Genomic DNA, 18,996 nt, shown 5'->3' on the forward strand with positions numbered 1-18,996 from the left:
ATATTTCACCATCTACAGACACTTGGGAAGCTGGAAGCACAAAAGGACTGAGTTTTCTCTTTCACCATGTTCCTCATTTAAATAATGTAAACCATGTGTCTGTAAAGCTGCTCCCTTTGGTTTCCTTAGCTTAAACATACCTAGGTGATAATATGTTAACACAGACTTTTACATTGTTTTCACAGAAATGACCTGTTTGTGGGTTATGCCATTTCACTGAGCCAGAAATGTTTTTCTGAGTTCTGCAAAGTATCTTAGCTGTTCCCAGGACGGCACTCTTCTAAAAAGAGACCTCAGATGTTGTTCCTGGAATTTGCTGAAGCCACTCTCTCAGTTTTGAGATCACAGACCCCTAATGCTCTTACTACCACTAGGACCACCTTGGTCTTCACCCTCCACATCTGTTCCTGTTGTTCCTTCAGCTCTCAGTACTTCTCAATCTTCTCATGCTCATTCGTCCGCAATCAACTGCCCTCTTCTGCTCCTTGTCGACCACCACTGTGTCTGGTTGGTTAGCCAGCAGCTGCTGCTTGTCACTGTGGAACTTGAAGTCCCACCGGATCTTAGCTCTGTTGTTCTCAATCACTTTCGGTGGTCCCGGTGGGACTTGGGGACTTCTAACCCATATTGAGCACAGATGTTCCTATGTACTATCCCAGTCACTTGGTTATGCCTCAGATTGCATGCTGCACCCTGCTACCATGTGCTGGAATGTCTCCAGGGCATCTATGCACAGCCTGCCTTTTAGATCCTCTCAGCTACGGTAGACGCCTGCCTATATTGCTTTTTGTGCTTCAGATCTGCCTTTGCTATCCACTAGCAGGATTTCTCAATGTCAGCCACCACCTCCAATTTTTCCAATTTGTCCAGTTATGTCACTTCTATTTCTGATCCTCTCTTGGTCTTCCTCTTTACTGCTCAGAGACAATACTTTTGGCAACACTTTTTGCTAGTAAATGGCAAAATTTGTCTTTCTGTGTTTTTCCATTTAATCTCTCATATGTAAGAGAAGTGGTTAATTGGCTATAGAATCCCATCATGGGCAAACTGACTCCATTGGGATTCAGAGCCTTCATCATGGCCTTATCTTTGCCACATTGCGTTTGACCTTTTGTAAACATATTCCTCCTACTTAGTGATCTGATTAAGATGAGATAAGATAATGCATCACCGGATGTCCTTTGATGCTCATGTGTGCTTGCTACGCACTGTTTAGTCACGGCATAAATCTTCCCACTCTATGAGGTTCACTGAACCATTTTGAAAAAAATATGTGACACATCCAGGCTTTGTCTTAATTTAAAAGAATCACTTTTATATTAGCTGCACCCTGTATTTATGCTTTGATAAATGGGTTTGAAAATGATTCTCATTTCAAATGCTAATGTTTCCCAAAGTACATGTTAGGTATGTGTATTCTAGGATCCACTACAAGGCTAAATGCTAATACAGCTCATTTGTTGTCAGCAATGGATGGGAGCGATTAAGGCTCTTCTAAAGTATTCTCACAGTCTCTTTGTTTTTCTACCCTCTGGTGAAAAGAATGATTAGATGTAAATTATTGATGTAGAGGCTATAAATCTGCATTGGGTAAAGCCTTGTCCTGTTATATGCCTCCTGGGCTCAGTCCCAACACGCATTGCTAAAATTTATGCTTTACCTGTCTAACAAAAAGCCTTCATAAGAGTTTAAGTATGCCCCTCACTTTGTCCCTTCAGCCTCATACTGTAAGTGGTAGAAAAATACTAATGTACAGCAAGAGTCAATAGTGTTAGTCAAGCTATCGTCTGGCTTTGGATAAGCACTTAGTCATTGTTTAAAATGAGATGCATTAGTCTGCAGTATACCTCTTCAGGTTTTGAAGAGGTCTCAGAATACCGAAAAGAATGAACAAACTTGTTATTCATAAATGAATAAACAGGAATAATTGTAAGTCTTTTACTGCTTCATTACTTCTGTTTTCTGTCTGACTGTTCAATTTTTCTTCTGTCGGTTCTATTATTCAGCATAATACTTTAATCAGACTCAGACTCGATGCAGATTTTAAGCGTAAAGCTAACACTAGCATGCTAACATGTTGATGTTAACAGGTATATCATGCACCCCAACGTTTAGTGTGTTGTCATGTTACCATTAAATTAATTCAATTAGCACCAAAAACAAATCGCAGAGTCTAATTGAAATGTCATTGGTTTTGTGGGTATTTTATTTTAAACCAAAGTATTAAACAAACTGAATCTTTTGTTTTTAATTACAGTCTTAAAGTGTATTCAGTTATGAAAGACTGAATTTTTAGTATCCCTGACATGTGTCTTTTTACTGCCATGAATGCACAAAGACACTTAATAATCGACACAATAGAGTCCTCAACAGTAATTAATAGTTAGAAATGATCGTCTAAGATTTGCTGTTTTCAGGCACATTGGTGATTGGTTTAACACTCTGTGAGAAACAATCAAATGTTCCAGAGATGATTTTTTTTTGTTCCTGTGTGAAACGTCTAATTTTTACTTCTGTTTCTACATAATCCCCGTCTGTTTGAAGGACGTCTCCATAGCAGACAACCGTGTTTGTTTAAGATGATCAGTAAAATTAAACACTGTCTGTTTGGGTCTACACTAATCCGCCTTGTCTGTACCTGTCTCTGTCACCTTCACTCTTACTTTCTGTTTGTTGTCTGGGTTTCTCTTTGTGGCTGTCCTCTTTGTAGTTAACTCTGACTCAACTTTATGACCTCTTTCAGGCTTTTTCTCTGTTAACTCTTTTGATGTGTCTTTCTTTTTCTTCTTGGGCTTGTGCTTCAAATCTTCCGTCATGTAGTGCGGATGAGAGGTTTGATGCTACGTTCCATACAAATGTTCTGGTCAATGCTACAGGGTCCTGCCAGTACATCCCACCAGGTGAGATATTCAAGATACAATATATGCGATTATGTAGCTCTTGTTTCTGCTGTTAACATTGCAGCGCCACCTTAATTATCATCTTTATGGCTGTTACAATATCTATCCACACCACCACCGTTCATGTTCACTGAATCCTAATCATCATCGTCTTAAGGAACATCAGTAACACTCATCATCATCATCATCATCATCATCATCATCATCATCATCATCACTCTCATTAACATCCTCCTCATTCTTGCCTAACTGCTTGTACCTTTCATCTTTCCCAGATTTTATGGTTCCAGTGATTTTCAGCTATAAAGATGTCTAGGTTAAACAGGCTAAATATCAAGAAAAGTGAAAGTTTTCTAGACATCAAGGTTACATGTACTACAGTTTCAACAAGGTTTCACTTACATTTTAAAGTGTGGCTGTTTGTACAACCTGCCAAAGATTTATTTTTTATTTTTCAGTAGCAATTGATGTTTGTACCCACAAACCAAAACAGTAGCAACCAACCAAGTAAGTGTTGTGTTTGTTACACTCCAGTAGTGAAGTGAGTGACAAGTCACAGTAATCTGAAGCACTTTTGCTTAGGGGTTGCCAACAGGCATGTTTCCTTCAGATGCTGACGTTTGAAAGACTGACATAACTTGACAAGACTCAAGACTCAGTAAGCATTTTTTTAGGAACATCACGCAGATACAGATGATCAAAACAGCCTCGGTTCTTCATAGTATGGATTCTACGTTGGAAACATCAGTGGTAAAGATTAGTTTTGCAGATTTGTCAGTTCTACGTCCATGTGCCGTATCCCAAAGTTGTTCTGTTAGATTCAGATCTGGTGACTGGAGAGGCCGCTGAAAAACAGACTCACTGTCATGCTAATGAAACCAGTGTGAGACAACTGTTGCTTTCTAAATTGGTGCATTGTCAGCCTGGACGTAGTCATTAGAAGACTATAACTGGATGCACATGGTCAGCAACAACTGTCTGATGGGCTGTGGCATTCAAACCATGATTAATTGGTTTTAAATGTGGCAAAATGTGCCAAGAAAACAGTCCCCCACCATTAGACCACTTCTACTCGCCTGAAGTTTTCAGCCAGCATGACCTCAGAGTTTTGCTCTTGCCTCAACTGAGTGGCCCAGACATGGTGTTTTTGTCCATCTGCCTCAAAATTTAATGTGTTCTGCACTTTTGAGGTGCCTTTTTGTACACCACAGTTGTTAAAAGTAGTTATATAAATTACTGTAGCCTCTCATTTAGTTCAAACCAGTCTGAACATTCTCCTCTGACCTCTTACATGTCCTCTGACTTTTCTATTTGCTGAGCTGCCACTCATGGATGTTTTTTTAAAGATGCCTGAGAGATCAGCAGTTTCACAAATACTCAAACCAGCCCGTCTGGCACTAACAAAACATTCCATGGTCACATTTTTTCCCCTTATTCTGATGTTTGATATAAAAATTAACTGACCGTCCGACCTGTGTCTGCATAGTTTTATGCATTGCACAGCTTCCACATGACTGACTGATTGGATAATTGCATGAATAGGCTGGTTTACTGGTGTTCTTAAAAACTGCTCTGTGAATGTATGTTTTCATGCAGCATTTTGGTGTCTCAAGGGCATTTTAAAGGTATTTTAAAGAGGGAAATTGCAGCGTTCAAGTCACTTTCTGTTCATTATTCTCATCCCATAACAAAATCAAGTAGAGGTTGGAGGAGTGATGCATAGATGCTTGAGCATCAAACTGAATATGAAAGACTCTGACAGAGTGTTTCAACATTGGCTATGCCCTTCATGTCATCTCCCTGGGAGTTAGACATCGAGTCAGTGTCACACATCTCTGACAGCAGGTGTTTCAGCAACGTCGACTTCCTTGTAAGATGTCGTTCTCACTGTTTCTCTTTCTCAATTTTTTATTTATTTATTTTTAACACGCTACATTTTTTTTGCATGTCACTCTCTAACCAAAGTTTGGGTGTTAATCAAAAGCCAACAGAGGAATGCATATTCACAGACACAAACATACTTAGACACAAAGTAAAGTACGTATTCTGTGTCAAAAAGTTACTTTCCCCAACATTTTTGTTTTTTTACTAGGTATCCTGAAAAGTACCTGCTACATTGATGTACGATGGTTCCCATTCGATGTGCAGAAGTGTGACCTAAAATTTGGCTCCTGGACTCACAACGGCTGGCTGCTGGATCTGCAGATGATGGATGTGGACATCTCTACTTATATACCCAATGGAGAGTGGGACCTTGTAGGTAAGAAGAAAAACAGAGACACACTAAGACACATTCACATGCACAATGCCTGTAAAACAAAACAAAATAAAATCTGAAACATGACAGGTTAACACAGCTGCAGGCTATGAACAAGAACAAATGTGCAAGAATCTGCATGGTGACATAGCACAGAGAACGATAAGGTATGATTGGTGAGGCAGAGATGCATCAGCAGCAAACTGTATATTAAAGACGCTGACACAACTCTGACAGAGTTTCAGCACTGACTACGCCTTCAAGTCATATTCCAGGGAGTCGGACATCCAATCAGTGTCACACATCTCTGACAGTAGGCGTTTCTGTTATGTCACCTTCCTTGTAAAGATGTTGTTCTCGCTGTCTATCGTTGCAAGTCAGAGCTCATTAGATAGTCTGGAGAATTTCGCTTCTGTGGCAGTAATCAACCCTTCAACAAAACCTGCCTCTGACAATGTTATTGTAATGGACAGGCAAGGCTAATTTTAAATATAGAACCCAACAGGTGGGCTATCATAGCTCCAAAATCTCCACTTGTAAGTAAACAAGGCACCTGAGGCAGCATTTCTAGATTGTTGCCTGACAGGCCTCTGACAACCATTTGGGAGAATTACATTTTGTGTGAATGTACAAATTTAGGCACAACAAGCCCAAATTACGTCTTGTATTAACAAGCAATCTGCACCCGGATAATTTATCTGAAGAAGGATAAAGCATGCAAATACAAAGTGTGATTGCACATAAGACATTGTGATTGGAATGCAGCTGGATTAGTCAGACCACATGGGGGATGTAGTTGCAACACAAACGGCTAGATTCTTAAAAATATGTACTTAGCACTTAGTTGATGGTAACCTACTTCTGCTTCTTTCTGCTAACAAGTCAAAGAAAAGCTACAGGTAGTGACAGTAGCATTAGCTTGAAAGTGTAAAAATAAATAAATAAATAAAGTGGCACCCATGCAGCAGCCTTGTTTCCCCTGACAGGAGAGGCACCATGTTTGTTGACAAGCCCTGCCAGTCTAATTTGCATATTGATATCAGATCCCGTTTTGGGCACAACTGAGATAACAAGAACACATTTTAACACAGTGTAAATACAAAAAGCCATGGCTTGGTTGCCAGTATCCAGATAACTTATTCAGATACAGATCACGTTTTTATAACAGGTGTAAACGGGGTATTTATTTATTTTTATTTTTAGTACATTAGCCATAAAAAATATATATAAATTCAGTGCCTGTTTCATTTTGGTAGTTTACTGTATGTTGCACTTCATTCCCGTGCTGTGCCATTGGTTTGCTAACTTGTTATTGTATATTTTGTCTGTACTCTATACCACACAAGCATAGTGTTTAGTCAATAAATTGGAGAAATCAGATAATTATAGAACAAAAGAGTAAGTGACTCACTGTTTAGGGGAAATTATTTAGTTTAGGCACGTCATCGTGGCATGATGCCATGTTGGGTTTTCCTCTATTTGAAGCAGCTCAGTTTACTATTCTTCTCAAACTCTGTCTGCACTACCCCTCAGTTTGTCTGTCTCTTACTAAAGAGCAGAGGAAGAGAGAGAGATTATCAAGTTCAGTAAGATAATGAAGGTTATAATATATACTGTGTGTCTTTCTCCCTGCTCTAATTTGTTTAACATCCTTTCTTTTAATGCAGAAATGAAGAACTCATTTCATTTCTAACCAGAGTTTTGGGTGCTAATCAGAGTCTAGCTCACATTCGCAGACACAAACGTACTCACACACAAAGCGAGTGGACCCAGCTGGCTGAGGGAATGGAGGAGGGGAGCTATGGGTGTGTGTGTGGTGACAGCTGGCCCAGGGATGGTTCACTTAATTCAGGCACAGCCAGGCATCAAGCTGGCCAAGAACACACACTGTCCTGGTGCCTCAGAACATACCTATGCTCACGCTAGAGCACGCACACACACACACACACACACACCTACACACACACACACACACACACACCTACACACACACAGGTTGAATGCATCTGCACGTTGGCAATCCATCAAATTAATAGATGGCTAACAAAGGCTATTTCTCTTAGACATCCAGGTGAAAAGTTTAAATGAAATGAAATTGATTCTGTGCAATTAATTTAAATCAAACGTGTTTAGAAACTAACACACGTACACAGAGAGAGAGGTAAAATCAAGTCTTTTTATGTGACTCACCTCCAAACAAGTTGCACATCTTGATTGTGCTGCTGATTGTATTGTCCCAGGTCACCACTCAGAATCATGACTGAACCCAGTATGAATAAAAGAGTAGAAATGGTTGTTGTAGCTGTTCAATGATGTTCAAGTCTTAATCAAATTCAGGGCACTTCTGGATGATTTTTAACGAAACACAGATTGTTGATTGTGATCCACAAGTGACTCCTCTTCGCATTGACATATGCACACACGCACAGATTTTCCCAGATTGTTGATATCAATCAAGGGGACCAGATACCACCACTTGCACTGCACTTTTAAATGGTTGTGCATAATAAATCAGTCAAAGTCCTAATTTTGAATCTAATGCACACAAATACACACACTTTTTTTTTCCGGAAGACTCAAGAGGACATGAGCAGACTGATTAATCTACATATTGTTTTCTGTTGTTTATCTGCTGAAAGAGACATGTTATTTGTGTGAATGTGAATATGCCAGCAAATAAGCAAAAGCCACAAAGGTGAGCATGAGGGGTAAATAAATGATCTAGGATTGCTTTAGAGGGTTATACTAAAATTTCTCCTTCCTAACCAATAGCCTATCTATTGTAAAACACTAAGACATACAGCTTAAAGCTCAAACTGTAAGCACTGAACAACTACAACTTTAAACAATCTAGAAAATATCTGTTTCTTTTCCCTCACTGGAAGTTCTTTTTTTCCTGCAATATAAAGTCCTGCACCTACATAAAAACAAGACAGCCATGGCATGGTGGGTGATATGTGTCCAAGTAATATCTATATAAAGGCAGGACCCAATATTTTCTAGCAGAACATTGCATTGTAATGTAGACAGAAGTTTTACTGTCGCAGCTGATTGGTTTTCATACATTTACGTGACTTGTTTTTCAAGTCACATAACTGGTTGTGATATATATGTATATGCAAAGATAAATGCAGTAAAGATAAAAACAAACTGCCAGCTAGCTGGCATGCAGATTAAGAACACAATGATTTGTCTCAAGCAAGTGGCTCCCATTTTTAAATGACATTTAAAATAACAAGAGTGTAGGATCTGCGACTCGATTTGGAACCTCTGTCTGTTTAGATAACATGCAACAATAATTCTAGATCAGCTAAAACATAGTGTCAGACACAAGGTTAAACTGACTTAAGTAGACTGCAATGTTACATAAAACATTACAGCATGACTTGATTATATTATGTACAGTATTAACTTCCATTTGCTTTTGTTTGAAAACGTTGGATTGCTGAAGATTACAAATTTATTCTGGTGCACTGATCACTGATTTTATTTTTTAACGTTGAATCTGACCAGTTATTCAGATTTTACATTCCCTGGTCGTATCCTCTCTATGCTGGTTGGTGTAAATTGTTGCTTTAAAGTTATAAAAAGTATTGTTTGTGATTAGGTGCCTTGCTGATACTGATAGTTGCTGTGACTAGACAAGGGAACATTTTTGATATATTTTTCTCACTGACTTATAGATGACAAACCTCATCCTTTAGGCATATTTAAGTACTACTTAGATTTTAAAAGATAATCTCTGTGTAATCAAGCACACTCTTGAACAAGTCAAAAATGACATGAAAAGTTAGATTCGTAGCCACACTTGTGCGTTGGTGGGATATTTTATGTCTAAAACTTCTTCAGTCCTGCTGAACTTAAAACTGGACCTTTATTGCATAATTCAGTGCCTCTGACGTCTAACCAGTGCTGTCCCACCTCCTTTATTTGTCCTCCAGGAGTGCCAGCAAAGCGAAATGAGCTGTATTACGACTGCTGCAAGGAGCCCTACCCCGATGTAACGTTCACCGTCACGATGCGCCGCAGGACTCTGTACTACGGCCTCAACCTGCTCATCCCCTGTGTGCTCATCTCTGGTCTGGCCCTGCTGGTCTTCCTGCTCCCTGCTGACTCTGGAGAAAAGATCTCACTGGGTACAGAGCACAAAACATGCATCAGCACAATCTTGTGCAGACAAATGCTGTGTCACACTAACACATTCAGACAGTGATTCATGATTACAATCATACATGTGGACAAAAATGTATTTTCCCCTCCTGCCTTGCTAATCTCAGCTCACCAGATGCCAGTGCTATTGCTAACCCTTTTATTTGTCAGTGCTCTATGCTAATGTTGACATTATAGTTGAGAATTAGCATTTGTGTTGGATTCAATTCATTAACAAATTTAAAAAAAAAAGTGCCATCATAAACACAGCAAAGATAATCACCTGGACCTGAAAATGCCAACATGTTTCAAAATGTCATTCAGCGAGACAGGGTCAGAGTAAATATGAAAGAACAAGTATCCCCCTGAGGGTGGAAAAGAGAGTAAATACTCCAAAATAAATTCACAGCTTCTCTTTTCACCTATTTTGAAGCCCCCAGCTGCATTTATTTTGAGTTCTCTCAAGTCACAATTTAAGAGAAAAATAGATGTGTGATGAAAGAAATTCATCTTTTGTGTTTGTGCTCATCTTTCTTCAGGCATAACAGTGCTGCTGTCTCTAACAGTGTTCATGTTGCTGGTAGCAGAGATCATGCCTGCCACTTCAGACTCGGTTCCTCTGATTGGTAAGACCCCATTACGTGCTAATTATTGCTCATTTTGCTGATTATATGACTTTGAAAGTGATGCAAAATAAAGGAAAGCAATTAAGATGCTTCATAAAAGAGATAAAGGGATTTCTTTCAAATATTGAGTTATTTGGAATAGATAAGTATGAGTGTATTTCAATTAATGTTGAACTGACCCATTCGTTTAACACTGCAAATGAAACCGCTTTGAAATAAGAATACAAGAATACTAAAGATTTTGAAGAAATGATGCAGCCCATTCTTTGTGCAAGAGAATAAAAAAAGCTACATTTCCATCCTTGACCTAAATCTGACCTTCTGTAGGGAGTTATAAGCACAAGCTGGACAAGCTACAGGGTTGATAGTGGCTCATGTGGGGATTTTTATTTTCTAATTACCTGTTCAGACAGACCGATAACCAAGGAAAGCTGATGGAGGCAAAAGAATCATTTACCAAGCAGAAGTGGATCATGGTAGGCTACGGTGTCAGGAGAGATATTTACACCCAATATTCACACCACAGGGAAGCCTGGAGCAAACAATTTTCTTTGCACAGACTCACCGGTATGCTGGGGGGGAGGGGTAGCCGTTGTGCGTGAGGGTGGGTGTTTGCTTGCTGATGCAGAATGTGGAGATTATGCTCAGTGTCGGAAACAAGCAGAGTGGCATCGCATAAGATCATACTGATGCAGACCAGAAGAAACAAGGCAGCAGGCTATGAGATGGAAAAGGGAAGGCTGCAGCCGGAGATGCTGCTTCGCATCATCTGGCAGCTCAGTGATGGAAAATGAGGCCGTTAGCAAAACTCGCCTTTATTGCAGTAGCTGGACTAACACATCGCAGATGAAGCAGAACTAAATGATTGAGGTAAAACAACATGCTCTTCAGCATTAGCTCCGACAGGTTTTCATGCAGCGCCAATTATACTTGGACACGGACATGTATAGAGAATAATTTGATTGGTCTGCCTCCTCGCAAGGTCACTCGCAGAACAGCTGGATCGACATATGTGTGGACAGGATAGTGGCTCGCCTACATGAGTATGATATGCATTTTCATGTCTCTGTGGTTTTCAGTGCCTCCAAGCCTGTGTATGTGTTTTAGCTGGATTAAAGATTAGGAAGCAAACTGTTAGTCATCCTGCTAATAGCCACAGGGGTGTTATGACCTTAGATTTGTTGACATGGATAAACTCCCCACTGAGTAACTAAGCAACTGACTTGGCAACATTCCTGACAAGATACGGAGCTAACATTTCATGTATGAAGACACGTGGTTCTTTTAATTTAAAAATGTAGTGTTACCTTTAGGAAAACAGACTGTATTTCCTGTTGTTGACACTTCCTGTAAAATATGACATACTGATGTGTTTCTGTTCCTCTTTAGCGCAATACTTTGCCAGCACCATGATGATTGTGGGCTTGTCTGTGGTTGTAACCGTCCTGGTTCTACAGTTTCACCACCATGACCCTCATGGAGGGAAGATGCCTAAATGGGTAGGTTAGCAATGTTAGTTAAAAAAAAAAATTAAAAAAAGCACACACAATAAGTCTCAATACTGATAGGTGACTTATTATTTTCTGCAAGATTCCTACATAGTGGTACATCATCAAGGCCACAACAAGGCCACAATGCCAACTTTTTTTGAAAAGTGACATTTCCTCAAAATCTGAGAACGATTTTGCCCTAAAATAACGATGAACTCTTGCATTTTAACTGCAAGTGGCCATCATGAGTGATTATCAGCAGGCTTAATCACAATCCGCATTAGCTTGGTTCCAGAGCTCTGCATCGCTACTCTCTTTACAAAATGTACAGTGATCCAAACAGATCTGGTGTGTGATCTGGCTTCCCCCAGTTGTTGGTAAAAGCCACCAATCACGGCTTTGTAGATGGATTAAGAATAATAGTGTCGTGTTCCTGCAAGCCGCCAAGCTACATCCATGCAAGACAACAACAGAAACACAAGCATGGATCAGACTGGCGCAGCTGTACAGGGTGCTGTAAGTCTTAAGTCTGCATATTTTTAGATCACAGATATTGTCGTTTCTGTTAGTAATTTAAAAAAATAAATAAAATGATGTTGGAAGAATGCATCAGAGGATTCAGAAATGGGCAAGCATGAGCACAATGTCAGGTTTGAATAATAAAAAAAAAAGAAGTGAAATGCAATTCAGTGTGATTATTAGGCTCTAATCCTAGTTTAAAAAATAATTGATTCTGTGCTTATGAGCCATCCTCAGCTTTAGGATATTGTATTGTATTCTGTTAGCAATTTGAATATTTTCCATTACGTATAGTGACTCAAATGTATTTTAACCATATGGCTCAGAACTTAATTGTTTTTTTTCAATCTTTGTCATTGTTGCCTTTTGCTACCTCTTAATCCAGGTCCGAGTCATTCTCCTCAACTGGTGTGCCTGGTTCCTCCGCATGAAGAAGCCTGGAGAGGAAAGAAGAACAGTCGTGAACTCAAGTAGCCCCCTGACCTACAAGTATCCCCATTCTCCTCCTCACCACACCAGCACCAGCAGCATTCAGATGAGCACCATACCGGGGCAGGCGTCCACCCAGTCAACCACCACCAACGGGAGCATGAACCTGTACTTTGGCTACCACTCAATGGGCACAGACAACCCCGCTTTTCCACCAAGCACCGACTCGGGTGTGGTGGTCTGCGGCGGCGGAGGAGGAGGTGGGGGCAACCACCTTAACGGCTCCTCCCAACACGATATCATTTCGGACCAGACTCGGACTTTGCTGTTGGAGCAGGTTCCGGAAATTTCCCGGATCCTGGAGGAAGTACAGTACATTGCGAGGCGCTTCCGGGATCAGGACGAGGGGGAGGCAATCTGCAGCGAGTGGAAGTTCGCAGCGGCGGTCGTGGATCGGCTATGCCTGGTGGCCTTCTCGCTCTTCTCCATCATCTGCACCTTCACCATCCTCATGTCGGCACCCAATTTTATTGAGGCGGTGTCCAAAGACTTCACATAAGGCTGATCTCTTCCCTCTCTGAGGCAGAAGAGAGGCAAGGCTAATAGTAAAAATCCTGACACGACTAGATCAGTGCCACACAAGCCTCCCTACTACGATGATTTTAAAGTCGTTGTTCCTGTACATCAGTCCCAAACTTTTTCCTCTATCTTTAAATATGTGTCAGTAGTATACGGTTTGGGTGATGTGGTTTTTCCCTTTCAAGGTGGTTCCCCCAGCTAGCACCCTATGTACAGTGTGCCATGTAGCAGGTTGAGACTACACGCAGTAGTTAATGAAGTAGAAACTCACACTAATGCACTTTTCATCTGTATCCCACCTGCACTACATCATTTACCTGCCACCGCTTTGGCTTCAAGTCTCACCAGAATATTCTGTTTGCTCTCTTTCCCTCTCAGCTCTTTCTTTTTGTCTACTTTTATAATTTCCAGGTTCTTCAGGTCTCCACTGTCTACCTTCCAGAAATGTCTCACGTAAATGTTTTCAGCAGGTACATAGAGTGCATTAAATAGACAATGTTTTTTTTTTTTTAGGCCTGTATTCTAGTAATGGCATTTCTTTTTGTATTTTATAAATAAACTTACATTTTAGATAGTAATCTGGTTAAGCAGAAGTGGAATCTTTTTTATTAGGTTGGTGAATTTACCGAGAGCTACTCACTCAGCTCTGTACAGATCACTTCTCATTTAACTAGAGTTTCAACCAATTAATTATTTTCCTTTTAGATGAATATGGCAATCATTTTCTTGATTACTCCATTAACTGGTTAATGATTTCTGTGATAATTGCCGAAGGATAGTTTCGCTTGACCAGCAGTCCAAAACACTAATACCGTCAGTTTTCTATCATATAAAACAAAGAAAGGCCAATGATTACTTTATCTATGCCTCGACCGCGTCACTCTCTTTTTCCATACACCGATCCGCCACAACATTAAAACCACTGATGGGTGAAGTGAATAACATTGATCACTTTGTTACAGTGGAATGTTCTGCTGAGAAACTGTGGATGTACTTTGACATTAACCACCCACTGAAACATTGCTGCAAACCAAACACACCCCCCAGCAGGACAATGCACCCTGCTACACAGCAAAAACCCAGAAATGGCTCCAGGAACAAGACAAATAACCCAAGGTGTTGACCTGGAGTCCAAACTCTCCAGAACCCAATCCAATCGAGCATCTGCAAGATATGCCAGAGCATGCTTGATTTATGGAGGCCCAACACTGCAACCCACCGGACCCAAAAGGATCTACTGCCAGCCCACCAGACACCTCAGGACACCCCTAAAAGTCCCACGTCCAAGCCCCAATGGGTCATAACTGTTTTGGGTTCGGGTTAGGGTATCAGGCAGGTGGTTTTAATGTTGCGTCTCAATGGTGCATGTAACTATTGCATTACTGCTTACTGGTATTCTTCTTGCCTTTCCTTATTATTATTTGATCTTCCTTTTCTTACAACCATCCTCTCGTTCCGTCCCTGCAAAGCTCAAATCCAGGTTTGACAGCCATAAATGTGATCAGTAAAAGTCACACTTAGATGTGACATTTCCACTTTTGCTCTTTCCAATTCATTTTATTAAACTGTGAACTAATTCCAGAAGGGATATCCCAGCATTTCTCCTTTGCCTCAGTTCCTTATGCTAATACAGTACATTGAGTGTTGTTAGCATATCATACACTTTTTTATTTAAAAATTACTCACATTAATTCATAATGTATTTTTTTTTCAGAGTCATTCAGGCTTATCTTACTTGTGTGCTAGATACAGAATGTGTTGCGGTACATTGAAGGAAGACGATCAAAGCAAACAATGATTGAATGACAATATTTTTAAATGTATTCTGAGGGGGCATCACCCCAGTGGAGATGCATTTGGCACTAATCTTTTTGTAGAGCAGAGTGCTTTGTGATTTTTTTTAACTCTCTAATACTCAGTGAAAGGCAAACACTTTTCATTCTCTAATCTCTTGCAACAACATGCAACAAGGATTACTGGGTGACCTTATGTAACAGACTTGTGCTAAACCTCGTCTCTTCTCACCAACCGAGTGTCCTCTCTGATCTGGGTGGGCCGACAGCCACACACCCTGAGTCTGGTTTTAACAAAAATAGGAAGTCTTTCCTCCTCACTGTCGCCAAGTGCTTGATAGGGAAACTGTCGGGATTCTCTCTATAACACAGAAAGGCTTTGACCTTGCCATGTGAAGTGACTTATGTTACAATTTGGGGCTTTATAAATAAAACTAAATTGAATTGAAATCCTCAGCAATTAATGACACGAGTGAATTCCCACTTTACAACTCTACTTGCAGAGTTCTCTGGCAGCACTTGGCCATTTTCAGTGGAGTTTTAAGAGAAACTCAGGAAGAATAAAGGCAATGGCATACAGCACACAGCTTGGCTACTCCAGAAATAGCAACTGGAATGGATTTCATGCTGTTATAGTTAATCAATGGGCCCAGGTCAGACAAATAGCTGCCACCCGTTGTCTGCTTTCCATGCCACTTCTACATTGTAAACTATCTGGCCTGGTAATGGAAACACAGTAAAAGGTGAAGCCTGTGTTGTCTGAAACATACATGCAAGTACTTTGTAGTGTTGATTTCAACATTCAGGAATTATTACACTGTTTATTTTATTTTTATCTTTTTGTTTTTTTATTTATTTATTTATTTTCATGTTTAAGCTGGGACATTTGGCTTAAAGGTCACAAATACTCTTGTTTTTTTTTTTTTTTGTTTTTTAAAACACAAATGTCACAAAATGGCAATAAAGATGCCAGTTTTGTGATATTAAGGGAATAATTAGCCAACCTCCCATCTGTGTTATGTATATGAAGCCGCAGCCAGCAGCTTGTAGTCTAAAAGCAACAAGCCAATATTCCATTTATCGCCGCTCAAACTGCCGTTTTGCTACAGGCAGAGTGACACTAGTTGTTTACACCTGTTTCCAATCTTTATGTTAAACTAAGCTAACTGGTTGCTGACTGTAGCTTCATCCAAAATGGACAGATATGAGACTGGTATCATTTTTCTTGTCTGACTCTTGAGAAGACATCAGACTACCCAGATTCCCCCCAAAATGTGTGAATATTCAGTTTGTTATTGCACATTGCGTTTGGATGTTGTAAGTTGAAGGGGTTGAAATTCAAAGGTAAGCATCACTAAAATAAGAACAAGCTTTTTTTTTAATGTCAGAGTCATGTGGGTAAAAATACATGTAGGGAACTGGGAAGAGGGGTCTTGACTTCTGTAAGTGTGTTGCATAATAAATCAAGGGATAATGCAAAACCTTGATAACTGACTCATCTTGGAGAATATGAACACGGAGATGCAATGACTCATGTGAGATGTGGAATGAGGAGTGTCTTCTACGTACATGTACATGTGATGGACTGACTTAATGATACAGATTCTTTGACAACCTGACCCATTTCTACTGTTGCTCACCCCATGGTCATGTCTCTTCAGCGTATCTTTTTAATGTGAGAGGCATTGATGACAGTGTTCAAACTGTGAGTAGAGAATTAGATGTTAAAGGTAAAAGACATTCAAGTCACTGTGCTGTAGCTGAAACCACACAACTGGCTCAAGCAGCAGGATTGCAAAAGTGGAATCCTGTTGATGATACTGAGCTGTACACTTTAAATGAGGGTGTGACCGTTTGCTCTTTGCCATGCTACACTTGTTCTCATTTTTTCTTTAAATCAGTGTAGTTTGGTCAGCTTGAGTATCTATTTCTTTGTGTTCTGTGCCTCTCTGCTCAGTAAAATTCATTCTTCTTTGAATAATTGTACATAAATGCTCACTGTACATGACTATTTTGAGAAAAATAAATGAGAAACGTAATCATTGTTGAGTGGCTGACATGCTACAATTCACCAAGTAATATTCTTTTCTTAAAAGTGCTGCCGCCAGAGTTGTCAGCCGTTCTAGACTTTTTCTGGAAGCGACTGGGTTATTACTGGGGTGCTTTTGTAAGTCTTTCCAGACAGTCAGTGTAATGACAGCTTGTCATCTCATGTGCCTGGTGAATCATTCCATGTGACTGCCATGGTATTGTTCAGATAGTTCCATAAGACATCACATTTCACACATGAAAAAACGAAAAGAGTGCTTTTTTTTTTTTTTTAATAATAATAATAATAAGCTTTGTCAAAAGAGTTTGACTTTTTGAAAATTATACATTTGCCTTCTTAATGAGAGTTGGATGAAGAGTTAGAGCAAATACACCTGGAGTCATGACTAGTTTGTCTTTCAGGCGTAGCTACAGGTGCATGTGGCCAGATATAGCTGTAAAGTTGAAAGTGGGGGTAGGCAGTATGTTTTTTGGCATTATTAAGAAAGAAGAATCCTTACTAACCTTTTAGCATAGGGAATTTCAAGTAGTCTGAGAGGACAGAAGATGTCTGCATCTCCTCTTAACTTCGTTTAGAGGACTGTATATTTTCAAATTCTGACATTTTTTGTTTTGCCTCTTCCATATTTCTGCCTTCTGATGTGCCACAAGCATCTCTGCACCCTGTGCTGATAGTTTCACCTGAGCTCAGACATGCGACCCTGTGACACAGTATAGCTCAGCAGCCTTCCTAATTTCCCAGCAAAAAGGAATGGCTGAGACAGACCAGTCAGGTGGGATGCAATCTCCTTACTCCCTGTGATATTAGTCAGGACATTTGGCAGCCTACACACACACACACACACACACACACACATGTGCACATACACACACACCAAATGCTGCTCAGCAGAGTGATAACATGTTCAAATTGGTCAAATCTAATCTCAAGCTTCACCACACACAGACAGACAGCTGTTGGTGGCTGGAATTGCACCACTGCTGTATCACACCATGCAAACACATGCCCACATATCTTTCATTTGCCAGCAGGCCAAGCTGATCCAGACAGGGCCCCCACCCCAGCCTTCTCTGCACACTGTCCCAATGCTGCTTCCCTTATTCTGGCTCTGAGGTGGAACAAACCACCTGGGTTTGTAGGGGAGGCTTATGTAATTCTGGTGAATAATGTTTGTTTGGTGGCACTGTTGGTGCCAGGTCAGCTGGAACAAATCTCTGTGGACGCTGTGCAGTTAGTATAACGTAAAGACCGTACACACGTACCTCCTGTGAGATCTATATGTCCTTTTGCATTGTCCAATAACTGCCTGCAAGCACACGGCCTTCTGGTCTTCAGGTGGGGACTTGGCACTGGTTCAGACAGTGCTGCCTGACCACATGAGTACCTCTGGAACGCCTCTGCACGGCTCCAGCCTCAGATGTTATTCATTCTGACCTGTATCTTGAAAACTGCACATAAGTGACCCAGTCTTGTCAGTTAGCTGCTTTACATTAAGTTTAAGTCATAAGCAATTGGAACCTGGTATAGTCAGAGCCTAACTATACTACAATCCAAATGCTTATGACAAGTCAGTACTAGAAAATTTGCATTTTAATATTAGCAATATAAATCCAAAGCTGGATTGAAAAGATGGACACTAAATATAAGTTTACAACCAGCAGCTGGGAACTTGGCCAGTAATATGTCTCTGCAGCAGCGAAGGCTGGAGTTTCAGGACTACACTTGTAGGACCACATTTCCAATCACTTATTTTTCGTGTCACCTACAGAAATTGATGATTGCTAAAATACCCAAGTTATGGTTTCAAATGTTTATTCCACCCAAATAGTGCTTTAACTAATGGATGATGCTTCTACAGGTTTATTCTGCTTAAAATACAACTTTGAGTCAAAGCACTTTAGTTTTAAAAGTTTATTGCTCCCAAATAATACATCTAAGGTTGGTTCTAAGGCTTATTCCACCGAAATAGTACTTTCTGTAAAACACCCTGTGGTTGTAAAGGTTTATTACGGTGCCTAATTGCTATCATAGTTTGTTGCTGACACTTTGAGCAAAAGCAAATGTTTTACACATGCAGTCTTTCCAGTGTCAGCAGGCAGCGACCTCTTTGGTTGCTGATTGTATTGAAGTCGATGAGAAAACGACCCTACGTTTCCCTTAAATTCTTACATCAGTAAACATTCTCTTAATTGGTTTTGGCTTCA

General features: G+C 40.2%; 1 protein-coding gene across 1 annotated transcript in view; it reads left to right on the forward strand.

Annotated features, from left to right (window-relative positions):
- chrna8 (cholinergic receptor, nicotinic, alpha 8) overlaps positions 1-12,929 on the forward strand; it is a 44,952-nt gene extending 32,023 nt beyond the window's left edge. The window contains exons 5-10 of the mRNA XM_008303475.1: positions 2,821-2,900; positions 4,993-5,160; positions 9,099-9,293; positions 9,846-9,932; positions 11,322-11,431; positions 12,327-12,929. Of these exons, the coding sequence (XP_008301697.1) occupies positions 2,821-2,900; positions 4,993-5,160; positions 9,099-9,293; positions 9,846-9,932; positions 11,322-11,431; positions 12,327-12,929 (1,243 nt within the window). The remainder of the gene's footprint in view (positions 1-2,820; positions 2,901-4,992; positions 5,161-9,098; positions 9,294-9,845; positions 9,933-11,321; positions 11,432-12,326) is intronic.
- Positions 12,930-18,996: the final 6,067 nt, after the last annotated feature.

Source organism: Stegastes partitus, unplaced genomic scaffold, assembly GCF_000690725.1.
Source record: "Stegastes partitus isolate 25-593 unplaced genomic scaffold, Stegastes_partitus-1.0.2 Scaffold2014, whole genome shotgun sequence".
NCBI classification, from domain to species: Eukaryota; Metazoa; Chordata; class Actinopteri; family Pomacentridae; genus Stegastes; species Stegastes partitus.